This window comes from Diplotaxodon limnothrissa, linkage group LG6 (genome assembly GCF_057381915.1).
Source record: "Diplotaxodon limnothrissa isolate DT_005_m linkage group LG6, D_limnothrissa_male_GT1.1, whole genome shotgun sequence".
Classification (NCBI taxonomy): Eukaryota; Metazoa; Chordata; class Actinopteri; order Cichliformes; family Cichlidae; genus Diplotaxodon; species Diplotaxodon limnothrissa.
Window position 1 is genome coordinate 33,866,883 of NC_140601.1, and position 20,950 is coordinate 33,887,832.

Here is a 20,950-nt window from a genome sequence, read left to right on the forward strand (position 1 = left end):
GGACATTATCAATTTGTTAATTTCTTTACCACTTTGTCAGCTTTGTCTGCTGTGAAGACAAAATGCCTTTAGAAAAAAAGGGCTGCATAAAATTATACATCTTTGGTTTTTTTGGAAATGGTGTCCGTCTCCAGTAAATTTAAGATTTAATGATGTTTAATATTGTTGTCTTTTACACTGATTTACGGATCATGTTACTGTCAAGCTAAAGAATTAAACCAAATATTTTGGTAATAAACTCTAAGCTTACTGACATGTCAAACAAAGTGTACACAACATTGCCTTTGAGTTTAAATGATACATCCAGCAGCTACATTATCACTGATTTGGGCTGTTTGCTTACTGTATCTTTAATGCATTATTGATAACTCAGTGAGAGCTTTGACACTGAAACAAAGCACTTGGATTTTAGACTAACAATTTGATCAAGTACTGAAAACTGTGGAGCTCAGAGGAACTACACGACCAGTATGTCATCCGTAGGCGTTGCTATGAGCAATCCTCTTCACCTTCCATGCTGAGAGTATTAATGCAGAAATGTTAACCAGTGCTGCTTTTGATATTTGCAAACTTCCATTTAGCAGCTGCTCTTCTATATTCCTGCTTAGATAATCTGTGTCCTTCCTTCCATCACATTTGATTTGATGCCGAGGATGGTAGTGTTGTCTGAATGGGGCAGGTTCAACTAGAAAGATTTTTATACCCAATCTAAATGATGACACTCTAAGGCAGAGAGAAAAATTGGCAACAACAGATAAAGGGAGGGAAATATGGATGCCTGGGAGGTATTTATAGCGTTGCACTTGCTTGTTTACATGAAACTTGGTTTCTGGTTTATGTCCAACAAGCAGCTCAGATTGAGTACTGAGCCTTTTCTTATGTTTGTAATCATTTAAAATGCTTAATATGAGTAACACTGATTTCATATATTTGTATAATACAAGAACAATGAGCTCGATGGGGCTGTGATGAAACTGTTTATTTGACGCCAGTCATTTCTACCATGTGTATTAAAACAATAAGCAGTATGAAAACTTGTTCTTGCACAAAATGTCACCAAAATAAAAGAAACATTCACATTTGTGAGCCAGTTTGTTTTTTGGCAGTTATTTTTCTTTGGAAGTCTGTTCATAAAGCAGGGAAGGGTTGGTGTATTTTCATAAACACTTACAGGTATAATTTAGGAAGACATTTCTGACCCATCCCTTCTTTACTTACTGCTGCGCTTCACGCACAACGAGTCTTTGCATAATCTAAATTTAGGAAGAGTTGCTCTCGCTCAATGAAACCAAGAGGTTAGTACTTGGATTTGTGGCTATGACTTTAAAAAAGGAAATACAAGCTTCATCATAAATATGGAGGATCTGCTACATTATGGATGACTTAAATGGCATTCATCTGCTGCCAGACAGCATGATTTAGAGCCGATTTGGAAGAGGTGCTGAATTTGGGGTCTAGTCTTGTGTTTGGTCCAGTGTTTGGGGTGCAGCCCAGGTTGATCTGGCCTACGTGGTACAATGACAGCAGATGAGGCACTTCGTCCCTTTTATCTTGAAATCAGACAGGAAGGAGAGAAATGGTGGGATCACACAAAGCATCACTAGCTGCATCTTTTCATCCTTTTCATTGAGACATTACATCTTAGCAAAAGTGCATCAGCACCTGCACATTTCTTTCGTAATAAACCACTAAAGTGCGTGTTTCAAGTGTCTACTCTGAACAAGTTAGGGACATGATGGGGAAAAAAACTGGTGAATACTTTGTGTGAGCGTAGCTGAGGGGGTGGTTGGTGTTGGAAGAGGAGTCGTATTACATCCTAGGTTTTCCTTCATGGTTGTGAGTGATCAGGTGGACGCAGGTTTAGGAAGCATCCAGTCATCGAGCAGTGCTGCCGGACACAGAGCTGCTCCCTGAGCTGGAGCCACTGGAGCCCCGATCTTCATAGATGGAGATCTCTATCTGTTAAAAGTTGTTAAGGAACAAAAATGATCTGTGGTTTATAATAAATTGCACAAATATTTTACAGAAATGTGGTTTTGTTTTGCTTTTTTTTGCAATACACCCAAAATTCAGAATAAGGATACAACACGCATTCCCCTTTCTATGGGATCTGTGATAAGGAGACCTCTGGGAGCATAAATCTTCTCATTCTGCTCCTGAATGTACTTGGCAATCTTCTTCAGCACCTGACACACAGACGGAAGAGGAAAAATGAGAAGCAATATAAAATCCAAACTACATGTTAATTTGTCCCAGAACATCAAAATGTATTGGATTCTGACCTTCTCATAACGTGTCTCCATGCAGAGGAAAATGAGATATGCTGTAGCACAGGCCAGACACCCTTCCAAGTAGGACTGTCCTCCAATCTTTTCCGCCTCTGCATAATAGTTATTCAGCGTCTTCACAGTGTCCTCAAACAGTGTTCGCTCGATCTGGAGACAGACAAAAGAGCAGAAATGGGGTCAGTGAGTAGCAACAGCAAATACTATGTTTAATAAAGTAACTTACTGAGCTGGAGAAGGGAAAAAATATTGCATGATTTTAATTTCCCCTTTGAAGTCACTTCCATGGAAGACGCTGCGAGTGTTTTATTGCCCATGCACTTGCGAGATTTCAGCACAAACCTCAAACATCAGCTAACGTGTGAAACTGACCTTCATTTCAAGAATCGTCAGTGCTGATGAGACCTGGGACTCCAGCTATGACCCAGTGACCAGCTGTGTTTATTCCTCCACATTTACAACAATACCTATGAAGCTTTAAGACGAGACCCCACAAGCAACTATGAAAAGAAAGTCATCAGTTGCCTACAACAACTTGAAATGGATGAAGCCACTGACTACACTTCCTGTACCCAGGAAATGCTATACCCTGTATATATGGACTTCCAAAGATCCACAAAGGAGTCCCAAGCAGTATCAACTCAGCCACCTACAAAATTTCCAAGCACCTTGCAACCATCCTAGCTCCCTTGTGGGGAACACACATCATCACATCTAAACTCTGAAATCAAAACCCAAGAAGTAGAAGCCTTCACTGTTCACATCGACTCAGTGGATAGAATGATAGTTTACCAGGAAAGATACAAAGTATAACAGTTTGTCATTTCTGGAAGCCTACACACACAGACCAGTACCTACTCTTTGACTCCCACCACCCTCTGGAACACAAACTTGGAGTAATCAGGACCCTACAACACAGAAACTGTTCCCTTTAAGCCAGAAGGAAAAGAAAGGGAACACACACATGTAAATAAAGCTCTTAAAACATGTGGATTTCCCAATTGAGCTTTCATCAAATCAGCAAGGATGCACAGAAAATAAGGTCAGACACCAACTAGGGAGAATCAGAAGGACAAACGTCATATCTTATGTAGCCAGTTTATCAAAGAAACTCAGGAGAGTCTTCTCCAAGCAGGACATCCCAGTGTAGTCCAGACACAGCCACACACATTTAGACAAAAGCTGGTTGATCCCAAGGAAAAAACCTCCAAACACAAACTAAACAATGTAGTGTATGCAGTACAGTGCAGCGAGGAGGGCTCCATTGGAGAAACCAAGCAGCCACTCCGTAAACACTTGGCACAACATAAAAGAGCCACCTTGACAGGACAAGACTCAGCTGTACATCTGCATCTAAAGGACAAAGGTCACTCGTCTTGAAAGACGAGTCTAAGAGGCCATCTATGTCCACTCTGAACAGAGGGTGTGGCTTACAACACCAACTGTCTGCCACCTACAGTGCAGTTTTGAAATCCCTGCACAGATGCCTTAACGCCCACTCACATCATGCGTCAGTTGATCTCAATAGGTCATATAATAGGGTGAGGCAAGGTCTCACAATGGTTTCACCCACACCTCTGGTTATAATGACCCACACCCTTTTTCCCACCTTGGCTCATGTGATGAGGCACATAATCAATAGTGGGTCAGCAACCCTCTTAATGGACGACTTACACCTCATACTTTTTACTCCACAGTGATAAAAGCTAGCGAGGTAATGACTGACCAAATCACAGAGCTTTGTGCGTATATCATTCTACACAGCATAACAATTTTATCTAGCAATCAGGAATTTTGTTTGCTTTATCTACATGTGAAAGAACCGATCTGAGTCATGAAACCCTTATATTGCTACATTAAAAATCAATAAAATAAAGGGAATTAAGTGTCTGATGCTGAAAGATTCACTTTTTGTCCACCCCAAATGAACTCTACACACATATGATATGATGACATAAGGCTTTATTCTATACGTGTTAAAATGATGCCAAAAATAGGGAACATGATCCTCAATAAATAACATGTTTAAAAAGAAGTGGGAAGAAGCATTCAAATACGCTGAAACCAGTGAACAACAGAGAATGTGGAGTGATTTGTGTGTTTTGCTTTACTCGGTACTGAAATGAAACTTTGTTACTGTATATGCGTTTATATTTATTATATTATTTATATTATTTTGCATCTATTATCAAGCATATGAATGTCATGATAATGCCTTTTAACAGACTTTTTCTTTTCAGACCATGATGCTAACAAAGATCTAAATGCTTGTATGATCTGCACCTATTAAAACACAATATAAAACCTAGAATTAAATCACATTACACTGTAACTCCTCCAGTTTCCTTACCCTGCTCTCCAACTCAGAGGGGAACTTGGTCTGAAACTTGCAGGTGGTTCCTTCACTGTAGTCTCTCTGAATGAATACTTTGTTGGCCAGAGATGCACTGTGCCTCAACTCCTGCAGGTTATGAAACTGTGGGAATCAAATAACACAGAGAGAGAGAGTAATACAGTAAGGGTTAATATAGTATCTCTTTAATGAGTCCCAAAAGAGAGCTATGTATCCCTCTATGTGCATCCCTGAGCACCTGTTCACCTGTAATGTGTACAAACAGCAGCTGATTTAGAGGAACAGGGTGATGGAGTAGATGTGATCGATCACTCGTTGGCTCAGTGTCTGCACGCTTTTCTGCCTTGTTGACTGCTGGAGCAAAGCCCAGCATCAGACATACGATCTTTTACACACACACACACACACACACTTTCTCTTGGTCTTTCAGGAAAGCAGGGAGACGGGACAACATTTCACTACGGCTAAACACGGATCGATTACACGGAACAAGCTGAAGCAGACTTTTAGAGGCCAAATAAGTATTACATACAAGCTTGTTTATGCTTGATATAATCAGTTTTGTGCGTCACCATTATTTTTGGTTACATGAAAGCACAGATGGAGGAAAAGGGAGTCAGGCAAAGCACGGAGGAAGGTCGGGGTGGAGTGGCTTCTGTCCATGGTGCTGAACGGCTGTCCTCCGTGTGTGTGTGAGTGGGTATGTGTGTGTAGTCAAACACAGTTGCTTGTCACCGGATTAACGTGGCTTCTCAATACACAAAAACAGATCTGCTTTCACCAAAACAGCTTAACATGGCAGGGACGGAGGGGGCTGCACTGATCCTTTTTTCTTATAGCTCAGCTGACTTTCAAAAATGCCTCCCTCCCTTTTTTTTTCTCTTTAAACAAAATACTAGAACGCGTTTATGTGGTAAAAAAAAAAAAAAAAAAGACAGAAATGAAAACGACCAAATCCTCTGGCGAAACTGGCGTGATAATGTAGGACACAGTGGTCACTCCAGATACAAGTGATCCGCACAGGTTAACCGTGTGCAGCCTCCATGCCCTCAACGTCCGTGTTAACTGGAGCCGCGCCTGTTTCGTTTAAACCTTCATGTCACTGTTCGTGCCGGTAACCGGACCCGAGCTGGAAATTAAACCGAGCGAGTGTCTTACCTCTGTCGCCATGTTGCACCGTGCATCCGTGGCTGTAGGGACGAGTCCCTTCACGCTCTGAAACCGCTTAGTGGGACACGGAAGGGGGGAGGGTGGGGAGAGGAGGAGAGGCTTGTAATCCTGAGGGGGCGGGGCTTAATGTAGTAGAGTGTTCGGCTTTTTCTTCAGTCTCAACTTGACTTTGCAGGACGTCGGGGTGGGGGAGACGACCTCCAAACCTGAAAAATGCAGCCAGAGCGGAGAATGTGGAAGTGTCAAAAACTGCAGTTCCTCTGCTGGCCACTTGAGGCGGTCTCTGAAAGGGAGTCAGCTAGTTATCTGCCATGCTGCACATTTTGGTATCGATCAGATATGAACTAAATATTGCCGATACTAATACCGATACTGATATGTTTAACCTATAAAGGCAACTTATATAGGGTTTAAGGGGTTAGGTTTCTTTTTTGGAGACCTGGAATGTCAATGTGCCTGTCTTTAATACACTTTGGGTCAGCTTGTACATGTACATTTAACACAAAAAGGTTCAGACATTTTTCACAGTGTATGTTTGAGGTCTAAATACTGAAGTTGGAGGATAGAATTAGAAATATCAATACTATTGCGCTAGTATTGCGATACTTATACCAGCATTGGGATCGACCCCCCCCCCCCCCCCCCCCCAAATAGAGGCAATAGTGTCCCTCCTCACAGCAGTTCAAAGTTTTTATAACTCATTCACCTGATAATTGAATCAGGGGCGTGGCTGCTTGATTGACAGGTGTTCTGACATAGGATGCTGCAGGTCCTCATCCACTATTTGGAGTGAAATTGAGGTTTTGAAGCCATGTGACTGTTAACCAAGTGACATTAACTTGTCTGCCATTTTGGACATATGATAATATAGAGTCAAATCAATAAGACAGCAATCATACAAGTTTAGAGGACATCTGGCAACCATCTCCACATCCAGAACCCTTAGAGTTAGAATTGTGGCCACCACCGTATTTCTGGAAGGTCGAAACTACTTTAAAGCATAACACAATCCAAAAAGGTGAATTAAAAAAAACTCAAACAAACTGTAAACATGTTGTTTTGATTGCTGGGTTTGGTCTTTTCTAGCCTGCTTTTGCCTTTGGAAGCAACCTCAAGAGGCTATTAGAGGAACTGCATTTATTGATAATTAGGTGTTTGCTTTTATTTTATTTGTTTTACAAAATCTCCATGTAAATTTCATAATATGTGTTAAAAAGGCTTCATGAAATAAGTTTTTCCTTACAAAACTATATCTAAAATATAAATTTCTGTGACAAGAGCTTTTTGGTTTTATGTTCAGGAAATGAGAGCTTGTTTGAAACAGATTGCAGTCTTGATTATTAGTAGTAGCCTATACTATAAGCTATATGTTAAAGAAAGCAGCATCATTCATCCTAAATTTTCAAATAAAATTTATTACAGCTCCATTTTGTGATTTAACAACTAATTTTTCTCTCATTTAAAAACAATCGAAATGAGTCTAAATGGCAATTAGTTTTTAAAACTTCAAATGTCACTTCAAGGTCTTACTTGAAGTGTCGTTATTTGTATTTTCTTTCCCATATCTGCACCCTTTACAGTAGAGCTTTCTTGTTTAACCTTCCTCTGGCATAAACATTATGAGTTTATCAGTGGGAGTGACCCATTTCACTTTACACATCATAATTTAATCCACTAGTTCAGACAAATATTTGTAAAACCAACTTTGAGGATCTATCACCAGCATATCACTGAAAATGTTGATACTTGAATAAATTAGTTAAAAGTTAAACACCAAATTTTAAATGAAGGAATTCAAACTTTTATTTCTAAATGGAATAAATCAATCAAATGAAGCTGTTTTGAAAAAAAAATAAATTTCTGATGCTTTTTTTAAAGTGTGGTACAACTGTGCTTTGAAATGACAATGCCTTTTAGTTGCTAATAAAATGATTCCCATGCCAAAAGGAACATACTTACCACCTGTCACTTTAATTGCTGCTGTGGTTACGCTCATCATGGCCACGAGTGCCATGCTCATTTTGAGCTTTTAATTGATTTCAATGACCGAACTATTCTTTTTTCCAGAGTGGAATGATCATACAGCATACATCTTCAACAACTTGTAAAAACAAGTCCTAATTTATTTTTGATTTTCTCTCATCTGCACAGGGTCAAAGTGATACATGTAGCCACAAATATATACATAGACCCACATTTTTATTTGGCTAAATGTCTCTTAGCAAGTTGCACCTCGAGAAGGTGCTTTTATTCTTCTGGCATAATCTTGGCTGGATAGTTCTTGGCAGAATTGGTAGAGATCATTTAAATTGGTTGATTTTCTGGCACCAACTCGGCTTTTAAGCATAGTCTACATATTTTCAGTAAGGTTGAGTTCAGGGCTTTGATTGGGATCATTGTCCTGTTGGAATATTTGACTGTGTACAATTTTCAACCCTTTAGCTGTTGATGTGAAGTCAAGTTGAAGAATTTGGAGGTAGTCCTTCTCTTTCATTACTCCATCAATCTTGTGCAATGCATCAATGCCATTAGCATCAAAACAGACAATGATGCTTCCACAAGCGTGCTTGAGAGGTGGCATTGTGTTCTTTGGGATGAAAGCCTCACCTTTCTGCTCCTTTAAACATGCCCCTTATAAATAAGCAAATACCTCAATCTTTGTCTCATCTGATCATATTACTTTTCTCCAGAAGGCATCTGGCTTGTCACTGTGGGCAGGTGAAAATTCCAGTCGAGCTTAAAAGTTATAATTTTAGACCAGGGCTTTTGGTACATTCTCAGTCCATTGTAGAAGTTGCTTCACTGTGGACAGTGGCTCTGGTGTTCCACCAGTTTCCAGTTAACAGCAATTCTAACCAATTTTCTCTCACCTGAGGGTGACTATTTTGGTCTCTTGTAGACCTTGGAAAAGTAGTGATACGTCCAATTGTTAAGTTTGTTTGAACTGATTATCTTTGAATACAGCTGTTTAGAAACGGCTCCAAGAGGCCTTTCCAGTTTGTGTAAATCTCCAGTTCTAATTTAAGGCTTCACTGAGTTTCTTGCACTTTCCAATTGCAGTATTGGTCACTCCACCATGGCAGCAAAGAGAAGCTAGCAGCTGTAGTCATTCACAATCACTCTTGAGAAATTAAGAGACCTTGGCCTCGCCACCACACTGTAGAACCTTCAGCACCATTTATTGAAACATTTAACGGAGCGTGTGCATATATTTGAGCCCTTGCATAAAATTTTGACCCTGTGTGGATTAGAGAAAATTCAAAATAAAATTAAACGTGTCAGAAAAGGGATAAGAACAGTTCAAAGAAATTGTGAAAATTCAAAAGTTACTATGACATGCAAGCTCACAATGAGTGTATGTAAACTGACCACAGCTGTAAATCTTTACATTGTTTATTTTAATAACGGCATAATTTAATCTTTAAAATCCTGGGCAGTATATACATAATTAATCATTCGGTCAAATAATAACTCGCACTTTCAGGAGTTTTAAATTAAATATATCATACATAGAACAATTAGAACTATTTACAGTAAGCTTATATATAATTACAGTAAAAGCAAAGCAAACAGTTACAATCATCTGTGTCTGAAACATGATTAAAACAATGTTGCCACCAGGATCCACATATTGGGTTTCAGTGCCTCACATGAGTTCTTCAAGTCAAGTCCTGCTTGCAAGAGTGTGAAGTTCTGGTAACAGTTTTAGTGGGTTCTTCGGTCCACTCAAATTATTTTTATCCAGTTGGGTCGACTCGATCCAGTCAGACGAAAAACATGGACTCAAAGGACCTTTGGACGTGCTGCTGTAATACAATAAAGCTTGTTTGACACGCCCACGTAGGAAACCATGACAACTGAAATGCAGCAGCAATTAGATTATTACAAGAGTGAACTGGTCTGCTCAACTTCGAAAACGGCTCAGACCCTGCCTTCAACAAAACCACGCTGTGTGAGACTTTGCTTTGCATTTTCAGTTTTTTATGCTTTTCTGCATCTGCTTCCTCTGGTAGGAAAATCAACTGAAAAAGACAAATCTAATCACAGTGAGTTTTCCAGACCAGGATTACCAGGATAGCATTTGCTCAAAAATGATCTTATGTGAGCAAACTATCTGTCGTGCATGTGCCAATCAGTTAGTAAGCAGGTGCTGGCAGACACTCTGATATTGACTGCTAAAGCCCTATTCACTCAGACATGATGAACAGTCAAAGCTCTGTGAGATGACTGGTTGATAGGAGACTAGAGTGAAAACAATTGCAAACTACTCGCCAACAGCAGCAAAACTGTAAAGGTGTGACAGAAACCGGAGATGGAGAACATTCGGCTTCAAAGTGAAAGGTGACCCTTTTAAAATGTGTTTGTTCCAGTAAGGCACAACTTGTACTATGAAGGCAAATGTTCTCTTTTTCCAGTTTGCACTGTTCTTTTTCAACTTTTACTACAGCTCAGAGACTAAAATGATAAATGTCTCCAAACAAGTTGGCATCTTCCTCGCACACTACTAGTGCCCGCAGCAATCTGCCCGCAACAGAAGCAATCACAAGTTTTTTTTGCAATGCTCTCTTTGCAACTTTACTTAACAAGAGCCAGAAACCTCCAGCAACTCTTCACAAACAGTCGGGGAACGCACATTCTCTTGGGGCCAGAGGTGGCTTACTGTGGCTGTGGCCCGGTGTGACTCAGAACTCAAACTTCCCTTCAGAATCTCGGACAAACCCACAATTCATCATATCATATTGGTGACAGATGGATGTCAAGGTCCTTCAGCATTATCTTGTACTTTTGAACAAGCTTAAGCACAACTTAAGCATTTTCCCACATCATATTCATCAGTCTGAACGGCAGATTTGATGCCTTATGTTCTTACAGAAAGGTCCTTCAGCATTACATTGTCATTAATCTGCCAAACAGTCCTTAAGATATCAAAATTCACGAGCCATCACCGTTATTGTGAGGCAAAGATTGTAAAGCAAAACCGCTGTAACCCTGTTCACTTATTTTAACCACCAATCACTACTAGCTGAGTCGTGGTTATCACTGTGCATATATTGGTCCTTCTCAGAAAGACTGTAAATAGGTCCTTTGATTTTAGAGCCACTGTGTACTGTGCTGAGTCTCATTGAGTGATAAGATCCAGTCCTTCACTGATAGCACAAAAAAAGAAAAATCCAACAACAGGAATAGTAGAAATCCCATAAGCAACAAGAGAAGCTAACGAGGAACTGATAAAGGCAAAGGAGTGTAGGAGCTCCACATGGGATGTTTCTTGACAGAAGAGCCTTAACATGAACACAAAGGCATGTACGTCAGGGTCCAATATAGGGCTCAGGGCCAAACAGTGAGAGAACACTTGCTGACCGTTGGGAGATATAACCAACATGCCATCTCACTGTGGTTTGATGAGAGTGGAATTACAGGCAGCACAAACAAACACTGTCTCTCTCTGTGCTTCTGGAGCTGAGGATGAAATAATAAAAGACAGCGGCTTTAACTCAAAGAACAGATGAATAAAACTAACAGAAACAGAATTGTGTGATATGATGCAAATATTTTAACGATACTGCTTCTCACCTGTTGCCCCCATAACAGATTTCAGCACCTTAAAGGAACAGCATCGAGAGCAGAAGCTGTTGCCACAGTTACTGCAGTTTCTCTGCAATAAAAACAGACAGTGGGTTAGAGCTCATCCCAACAGAAAAATAGGATAAAATTAACCATGATGACGACGTGATGCCTAAATATATCCCAAATTCTTGCCACAAGGTTTCAGTCTCACCCTTTTCTTCAGAACTGAGAAGACGGCATTGCAGCTCGAACAGTTGCCTTTGGAGACAGAAAGAAACAGCCAAGAATAGAGCTGTAAGTCTTAGAAAATCTACCGTGTCATCACCGAGCTATAAATAAGAGGGTTGAAATCAGTGGAGGATTCGCTGACCTGTGACGGTTGCGGGATAGCGTTTACGCAGTTTCTCTGTCAGTTTAGACACTTTGCTGCGTATTGGTTCATTTCGGCTTAGAAGACCATTTTCAGAGATAGTGTCATACTCGGGAGCTCCAAGGGATCCATCATCATCCTCCTTAGGGAGACGAAGAGGAGTGAGATACATAGAAAAAACAAATGGTTTTTTTTAATATAACGTCTAAGCTTTTGAAGTGTAAAGAAGCCAGGAAACAAATTAAACATTAACAGAGGAGAAACTAGAATTAAAAATAAATCAGGTAGTCTGACTAATAGCTGTTTGATGAATAAGCTAAGCATGATGATCACAACAACTACGACTACTAGGATGATTATGAAGGTGGAGAATACATTTCAAAGAACATGCATTCACGCACTTGCTGTACTTAATTTATCTGCCAAACATGAGGACCGCAACCTCCATAAGAGCAAAAGCAGAAATATTAAAGAAATTAAATGTTGTTAATCTCTCTTAACTCTTAATATTCAATATAACTAGGATGTGATAAAGGTACCAACTGTCTGTGAACCAAGGGCTACCAAGTAAGGTTAGCACAACCTACTCCACTACAAATGTGATCCACTACACTGAGTGACAGCAATGACACAGAACCAAATGAACAGAGTGTAGGAGGACAAACAGAATGAAGATATTAGTTGTCATGTGTTAAAAGCTTTTCTTGTTAAAGAATATAAAACTATTCTTTAATAAGAATAACACGTATCCAACTTCAGCAAAAAATAAAGACTTGGAGAGAGGAGGATAACTTCTTTCTTCCCTGCAGTTAATGGAACAGTTTAGGATTTTAGCAAATAAGTGTATCCATTTATTTGATGAACAAATTCATGTACAGATAAGTCAGGTGTAATGGACCTTGTTGACTAATATTGGCCACTAAATTTGACAACATATTTTTTTTATTTAAAGTTTTATGTCACAAGAGCTAATAGATTTTAAACGCACTTTTGGTGTTTAACTAAATCCCTCACCACAAGGGGGCAGCATTTTACCAGTCCTGAAACGTTTTTGGGTCTTTGTTTCTGTTCTTTAAACGTTTTAAAAGACATTTCTTTTTAGCTCTAACCCCATTTCCCCTATTATGAATAACAATGTGTGTTTTTAAAATAAAAGGTTCATCGCTACTCATTCTTGACTGAGTCTTGTCGTGCAGACTGGTGTTACACAAAAGAACACCCTGGAGCTAGTGTTCAGCTGATTTCTCTTAAAATATTTTGGACAGAAAGTCACAGGCAATTATTCACATTCTGTTGATAGAATTCGTTCAGTCTGGGGATTTAATATAGTAAAGATTTGTTTGTTGCGTAAAGCATGATGGTGATCATGCTGAATAATAATGATACAAATATTCTGTGTAATGGAACCACTGGAGGCAACAATTATGGGCATGTTATTTATAGCATTATTGCTGCCACACAACTCCTGCCAAGGTGAATGGATGGATGGATGGATGGATGGACTGGCAGTAGGGATGAACAGTGAAATCACTTACCACCAAAACCAATGGGGTTTCCTTGTCAGGCAACAAAACAAGAGATGAGAAAAACGTTACCTAAAAGTACTAATATTCAGTGTTACTATCCGTGACCACACCTAAAACTGCGCTTCAAAAAGCAAAGCAAGAACTAAAGAAAAAGCCATGACGAACTAGCCTCCTCTCAACAAAGGAGAGAACACTTACCTGTGTTGAAACTGAATTTTCCTGAGTTAGGAGGATAGCAGAGGGAAAAAAAACTAATAAAGACAGGAGGTATGTCAGCAACAAAGGCTTCCTCCTCCCTAACAGTTACCGGCAAGCTCAAACTGAACTTCTTAATTTTTTTTATTATTTTGCAAGACAAAAATTTATAGAATTCACCATCCAAATTTGTTTCCCCCTACATCTATATATTACATGAAAAGTTAAGCTAATGAATGACTCCAGTTTACTGAAGATTTCAGTAGAAATTACTTATCTCAGCAAAAGAAGAAAGGAATGAAAGATAAAACTTCTCCCATTCTTTACACCATTTCGGTTGCTGTCAGGGTGAACCAAGTGGAACACACTTGGCCTTTTTGCTCCACCTATGAGTGTAAATCTGGGTCAAATCAGCTACAAGAGTTGGGAGTTCGCCTTGTAATCGGAAGGTTGCCGGTTCGAGCCCCGGCTTGGACAGTCTTGGTCGTTGTGTCCTTGGGCAAGACACTTCACCCGTTGCTTACTGGTGGTGGTCAGAGGGCCCGGTGGCGCCAGTGTCCGGCAGCCTCGCCTCTGTCAGTGCGCCCCAGGGTGGCTGTGGCTACAATGTAGCTTGCCATCACCAGTGTGTGAATGTGTGCGTGAATGGGTGGATGACTGGATATGTAAAGCGCTTTGGGGTCCTTAGGGACTAGTAAAGCGCTATATAAATACAGGCCATTTACCATAAATTCACTGCTTCCAACTTGGCCAGACAATAAATGGCAGTAACCATTTTTTCTAGTATAACTTTGGCAAGAAAACAAATTAAAATACTACAGAAACATATTTTATGATTACTTAAACTAGAAAGATTTATGAAATTGGACATCACATTAGACATTATAAGGAAGAAGTTATAATACTGCAGACATCTGAGAATTACAACTGCATAGAAGTAACATACAAATGTAATTTAAAAGAACATCCTAAAGTGTAAGTGTTCCGTTTACCTCAATGGCATCTTTAAATTCATCATCAGGCTCAGCTTCCTCAGCTTCTTCTACACTGCCAGGGGACAGATCCTGTTGTGACAAAACACAAAACAACATCTGAGCACTTGTTTACTTAACTCCTGAAACACAGCTGATCCCAGAGTGAGCACCCAGGACAGCTGTTAAACTGTGGTATGGTCAAGAGATCTGAAATCGGGATCACACATGAATGTAACGGGTGAAGTTTTCACTCTGGAATTCCACAGATCAATGTGATCCCCAGTCCGTGACTTTGCTGGAGTAAAAATCCTAACACAGAAAGACACAGAGGGCATGAAAGGAAAATGATGGATGGACTGTTTATCCCATGCTCTCAGTGTAAGAAGCTTTCAGCTGTATTTGGTTTTAATATAAATCACAGCAAATAATCCTTCAGTGTAAGTCGTATCAGACCGTATAAACTTTTGTCCTCCGTGCTTCTGTCTCTCACCTCTAGACTGGTTGGTGTGGGGGTCCTCTCCAATAAATTGCCTTGTTCTTGTTCTTCACACGCCCCTTCTGAAGTCTGTGTCTTGCTCATGTGGAACAGTTTCTTAAGCTCCAATAAAACTGAAACAGATTAACAGACCATCGACTGCATTTATAAAGATGGATGTAGCCACCTAAAGGTCGTTCACTGGATTGTGGACTACCCTTTTTAAAGTCTCAAATTCAGTCACCATCTTACTTTTTAACCATAATTAAATGAGAATGTATTGTATGGAATGACCATGTACTACTATTGTATTTTATTACTGTTTTTAGAGCCAGGCTCTAGAGGCCGTTTGAAGATCTGCAGTTTTTAACGCTTCAGTGTTAGTTTTATTTTTCAGCCTTTTCCAAACTAACCTCTGCAGAAGTCTCTGTTCCACAGAAACATGACACTGTTGAGTCCAGCTAGCACCCAGGCCACCGGAGCAACATAGAGTAGACACACCACGATTAATATCCCTCCATAGAACCTGGAGGTGGAACATTTTGAGAAGTCACATTAAAACTATGTGAGCGATTGATCAGCAACAGAATTCTTTGTTAAGTTCACATTTGACATTTTAAACCGTGACTACTGACACACATCTGAATGTCTTGTTACTATCGGCAACAACAGAAGAGATCAGTACAGTAGAGCTTGTTAAAACATATACATTTCATTCACATGCATGAGCTGAACTGATGTTATCATGAGCGCCGGCTGTTGAGCAATAATGACTCAGCTATAAGCAAAAAGAATGTGCGTGTGTGTAAAAGAGAGAGACCACAGATGCAGACCTTGATGACTTGGTGTGATTATCCCAGTACAAGACTTTATAAGCAGCTTCTGCTGACTGACAGGCAGAGGACAGCATGTCATCCAGCTGCTTCAACCTGGTGAAGGCAAATGAGACCCACAAATAAAGGGTGAACAAATACATTTCAATCGATTTGCAAATACATACCATGAACAAATACTCAGAAATGCACCGATAGCTACAGTTTATAAACTGCTTAAAAAATAAAAATAAAAAAGGAAGAAGAAACTGACTTCCTCCATCTTCTTTATCAGTGTTTGCCTGAAACTTAATCTTTAAATTGGATATTTTAAAATCGTATGAAACAATGAATATGCCGGTAGCAGGTAGGACTCTAAGTCAATATTGTGTGATGAGAGACACATTCAAGTTTATAATAGTTTGGAAATAATGACAGTTTCACTCCGATCAACAATTGTGGGATGCATTACATTTTATAAATGTAAAGTTAACAACTCTACAGGACAACTAAGCATTTCCTCAAAGGTTTTTCCTCCAAACACGAGCCAAGTGTTTGCTGACATCTTCCATGTCAACTACAGGCAACCATGGCAACCTGCTAATAACCAAAGCAATTGAAAAGAGGTTTTTGATGCATCGCTGTAAACCTCTCTACAACCAATTTCACCTAGTGACTGCCAGCAACCTCAAGCAATTGCTCACAAATCAGCAAGGGAATATACTTTTTTCCCCCCTAGCGACCAGTGGTTGCCAGGGGGTCACCTAAAGGTCTCTAAACCTTCCAATTGGGACCTTAGCTTTTTGAAACCAGAGTTTATAAGTATAGAGTGCATCAAACATTGAAAGCATACTCTGCTTAACTTCTTTCTGCACATTACGGGGGACCATAATTTACAAAATGAACATAATGTTGGATTCAGTAAAACCTGAAAGAAGTGTCTCAGACATGGATCAAGTGAGCTGAGGGCTCTGGACTTTGTTTTTGACAACCACAGGTTGTCTCTGCTGGCCTTTTAAACGAAAGCAGGTTTAAAGCAGCTCCACACTGACTTCATTTTTTAGATTGGACGCTACATGCTAATAGTTTAAGACATTAAATGCATAATTTGCCTTACAGGTCTTTGACTTCCAACATGGCCTCCTGTTTGGTGAGATGAATGATCTGCAAGTCTCTGCGATACACAGCATGAAAGCGACGCTTCTGAAGCTCATCGTCTGAGGCTCTGCCCCTACACCTGTCCTGCAGGTAACCCAGGGCAGCCGGCAAAGATACTGCTGCTAAACTCACAGTGAACCAACCAACTGATGTCAGAAGAGGGAGACAGAAAAAAACAACATAGTAAATTATTCAAAGGGCAACAATAAGGCTGAATAAGGCTGTGTAATGGTTCCTCCTACCTTCATTAACTGTGCAGAAGAAGACATTGAGGAAAATACAAACAAGCAGAGAACACAGTGGCATCTTCCACCTGAGAGATTAAAAAAAAAGATCATAATGAATACTGCAATATAAATATGTAGTTCTGTGATTACTATGAAAAAGCAGTTATGTGATATTCATATAGGGTACAGAAAGCACAAATACACACCCGAGCAGGAAGCGAATGAGCTCCACTGTATCTGTAACCGGTTCTAGATATAGAGCCATCCTCTTATAGGACAAAACCATGTTGAGGAGGTCAAAGTTTGGTGTACTGCGAGGGCTTCCCAACTCAGAGGCATCTGAAGACCCAGGGGCTTCTTTAGACAATGTGTGCACCAGCTCCCCCCGATCCCCTGTGCCCTGTGAGGGGTCTTGGAATGATCCAGTACTGTGCAAAGCCATCCCTGGACAGAATGAGGGACAGACGACAAGCAGGATTCAGGTGTTGAGTAACTTTGAAAGCAAAAATGCATCTGCTGTGATAATATTACCAACTGTCTAGAGCTTCAGCAACAGAAAGTTTGTAAACCCTTTTGAATTACTGAAATTTCATCTTCTTACAAATAAAGACAAACATAAACTGATAACACAAAAAAAAAGTCTTACAAAAAGTCCAAGCTGAGAAAAGTAACAGGCCTCGAGTTTCCTATATCTTAGAATCTCTTTTAGCAAAAACATACATCAGATCTTTTTAGGCTTTATAGAGGATTTTCAACATTTTCCATCATACATCAACCTTAAGCAGTTGTGTTAAGGTTAGGACTCTGACATGACCATTCCAAAAACATGAATTTTTTTTCTTTTTAAACTATCGTGTTGTCGATTTACTTGTGCACTTTGGTCACTTTGTAGTTGTGGCACTCTACTCCTGAGATAGCAAAGCAGCCCCAAACCACAATCCGTCCACCACTCTTTCAGTTTTAGAGCTGGTAGACAGTACTGTTCTAAAATTCACAAATACAGAGTTGTGTGTTTTAAATAGAAAAATGGACTTCTTTGTCATCTGTCCACAAAACATCATCTCAGAAGTCATTGCAAACCTGAAACACACTAAAATGCTTCCTTCCATTAATACTACTCTTATTTGGTGTTTTGAATGAACAAAAATTCTGATACTTGGAGAGATTTTTACTCTTTGTTGAGTTCATCAAGCTGAACTCAGTTTTGCTCAATATTAATTGTATCTCTCAATAAGCGTATTAGTGTAACCCTCCACAGCAGTCCCTGTTTCTTCTGTGACCCCCTTGAGAAAATTAACTGCTTTAGTGAGATTAACACCAGTGCTTGATTTGTTCAATTTGTAGATAGTCTGCCTCGTTATGACCAACCACGTTTTCAGAGACGCTTTTGTTGGCTTTTCCGGGGTCTATTCCTGAGACCTGTGAGAGAAACCCATCATCCAAGCGTTATTGGAAAGAGCGAATTTCTCCACTAACCTATTCTTGTGCGCTTTAGTTATATGGAGGATCTCCCATAACCCACGCTTACAGTCTCAACTCCTTTATGCGAGTTGATGAATGAACAAACCTAGCGTTCAGGTGGATTCCTTCCAAGGGTTACGATATGTTGGTAGCTTTCATGAGGACTACTTATTTCTGATTAATCTATTAAAATCGATTTCTTTATCGTGACCATAAGGAGGGAAATCCGGGCTAACTGCTGTGGCCTGCGAGATGCGGTCAAACCGGAAAGTTAACTCAAGTCCTGTGCCGGTGGGAGAGCGCTGTGCTGTACAATAGCAGCACGACACCGGCATGTCAGCCTTGCTAACACTAGCTACTAAATACGAAGGAGATCATTTACCTCGAGCTCGGTTTCCAACAACAACCAACTTATGAGGCGGCGGCGGTGCTGAAAGGAGCTCAGGCGAAACTAGCGAGTCCCACCGATACCATCATCTTCAGCCTGGAGGAAGAAAGAGCCTCCAAATTCAAGCAGCTCAGTCAACATGGCTCCGGTTGTCCTCCTGCATGAGCACAAACCTGGAACAACGAGGCGATTTCTGAAACTGTCAGCGTGTCGGCATAGAGAGTCAACCCGCTATTTTGCTTTTTTGGACCTGCTACCTTTGCCTTGCTAGCTCTGTTCAGCTGCGAGAGCGTCTGCTTCCTCGTTTAATCCAGGCCTGATAATTGATAACAGAAAATGGTCAATGGCAGGTGTCCAAACCAGTCGATCGCAGAGAGACTGATCAGTCAAGTCCCCCCCCACTTTTTTTTTTTTTAAATTAAGAATACTCCTTTGTAAAACAAGAACATAATAAACATTCTTTTATTAGGGGTTTTTTTTTTTTTTAAACAATTATATTTGTTAATTTTACCACCATCTGCGCTCTTGGACAATCTTTCCATACATTTCAATTTTATATTGAAAGTAATTTTGTGAGTAATGATGATAATAATAATAATAATGTCTCTTTGTGACCTTTAAAGCAGAAATTATTCAGACTGTCAGAGTTTTGACCGTTATGATTTATCAGAATAGTTTTCATACCAAAACATCTAATTAAAGGATGATTTTGCTTTTTTGTTTTTGGAAGGGGGGGGGGCTCCAGTAGATGTGGAAATAGGTTTTTGTTGATTATTAGTGAAAGTACAACAGTTAAACAAAATACACTGATGGAACTACACAAGTTGAAGTCATGTTGAAGTTGAAGTCATGACAAAGTAAAACTCACCTGGTTTAAAGAGCTTCAGTCAGTCCTTGACCACACATTTACTGTACAGCAGTTGATGAAGATTAAATAGCAGCTGTGGAATTTAGACTGTTGCTTTAAATCCCAACACACAGGCAGAATGTAATAGAAATAACAGAGGAAGCTTAAGTTAAGGTTTTGCAATTTTGCAAAGCTATTCAGCAAAAATGAAGGAGTATCCTTCTGCAAATGAGCAAAGAAAGAAGAAAAAAGAGGAAGATGATATAAAAGTGTCAGCAAGACAAGTGGAGCAGTTAATAACAATCAAATGAAACACTAAATAATAATAATAATAATAATAATAATAATAATAATAATGGATTGGATTTATATAGCGCTTTTCGAGACCCTCAAAGCGCTTTACAATACCACTATTCATTCACTCTCACATTCATACACTGGTGGAGGCAGCTACAGTTGTAGCCACAGCTGCCCTGGGGCAGGCTGACAGAAGCGAGGCTGCCATATCGCGCCATCGGCCCCTCTGGCCAACACCAGTAGGCAAGTAGGGTAAAGTGTCTTGCCCAGGGACACAACGACCAGGACAGAGAGCCCAGGGATCGAACCGGCGACCTAACCGGTGAATAACTGAATGCTGCTAGTTTAGTCTGGGAGAGACTTGAATGACACATTATTTCTTTTGTTAACCTTAAACATTAGTTACCTTAGCTTAAAAAAAAAAAAAAAAAAAAAGATGATAAATAAATAACAAGTTTCAACTTTAATTCATTCATTGTTTAGGAAATTGTTTTCGTACAGTTCCCCGTTGTTAACTGAAAAACTCCTCTACTGGGTTAAGATCAGGTGACTGATTAAACAAAAAAAAAAAAAAAAAAAAGGATCCACTTTGTGACTTTCTACTTTTAAATACTACTTTTATTAGTCCATATACATTATTTTACATAGTGTAGTCGAAATAAGAGACATACAGTAGTACATATGTGAGTCACAGACAATTATAAAAACGGGATTGGCATAAACACATACTGGCTCAACCAGTAGTTTCTTCAATACCACGAACATAATTAAAATGGCACTTGGAATTACACTGAAAGGCTCCACACACATTTAGTTTTCAGCACTTACTACTGACCTGACATAT

At 39.7% G+C, this 20,950-nt stretch overlaps 2 protein-coding genes across 3 annotated transcripts; both read right to left on the minus strand.

The window, feature by feature from the left end:
* Nucleotides 1-1,875: 1,875 nt before the first annotated feature.
* golga7ba (golgin A7 family, member Ba) lies at nucleotides 1,876-5,844 on the minus strand. 2 transcript variants are annotated; one of them, XM_085356239.1, is made up of 5 exons: nucleotides 5,797-5,844; nucleotides 4,636-4,761; nucleotides 2,283-2,435; nucleotides 2,085-2,186; nucleotides 1,876-1,959 (listed from the first exon to the last, which is right to left on the minus strand). In XM_085356239.1, exons 1-5 carry the CDS (start codon nucleotides 5,806-5,808, stop codon nucleotides 1,876-1,878), a joined length of 477 nt encoding a protein of 158 aa, XP_085212365.1. In that variant the 5' UTR covers nucleotides 5,809-5,844. The 2 variants fall into 2 exon arrangements, with proteins under 2 accessions (XP_085212365.1, XP_085212364.1); XM_085356238.1 differs by having other exon boundaries at nucleotides 2,085-2,435; nucleotides 5,797-5,808.
* A 3,570-nt stretch (nucleotides 5,845-9,414) lies between these two features.
* On the minus strand, nucleotides 9,415-19,247 carry zfyve27 (zinc finger, FYVE domain containing 27). Its single transcript, XM_085356240.1, has 12 exons — nucleotides 18,957-19,247; nucleotides 17,320-17,557; nucleotides 17,129-17,199; nucleotides 16,846-17,032; nucleotides 15,750-15,845; nucleotides 15,330-15,442; nucleotides 14,932-15,050; nucleotides 14,460-14,531; nucleotides 11,747-11,888; nucleotides 11,588-11,634; nucleotides 11,383-11,464; nucleotides 9,415-11,268 (listed from the first exon to the last, which is right to left on the minus strand). The coding sequence occupies exons 2-12, from the start codon at nucleotides 17,553-17,555 to the stop codon at nucleotides 11,198-11,200; spliced, it is 1,236 nt and encodes a 411-aa protein (XP_085212366.1). The 5' UTR covers nucleotides 17,556-17,557; nucleotides 18,957-19,247; the 3' UTR covers nucleotides 9,415-11,197.
* Nucleotides 19,248-20,950: the final 1,703 nt, after the last annotated feature.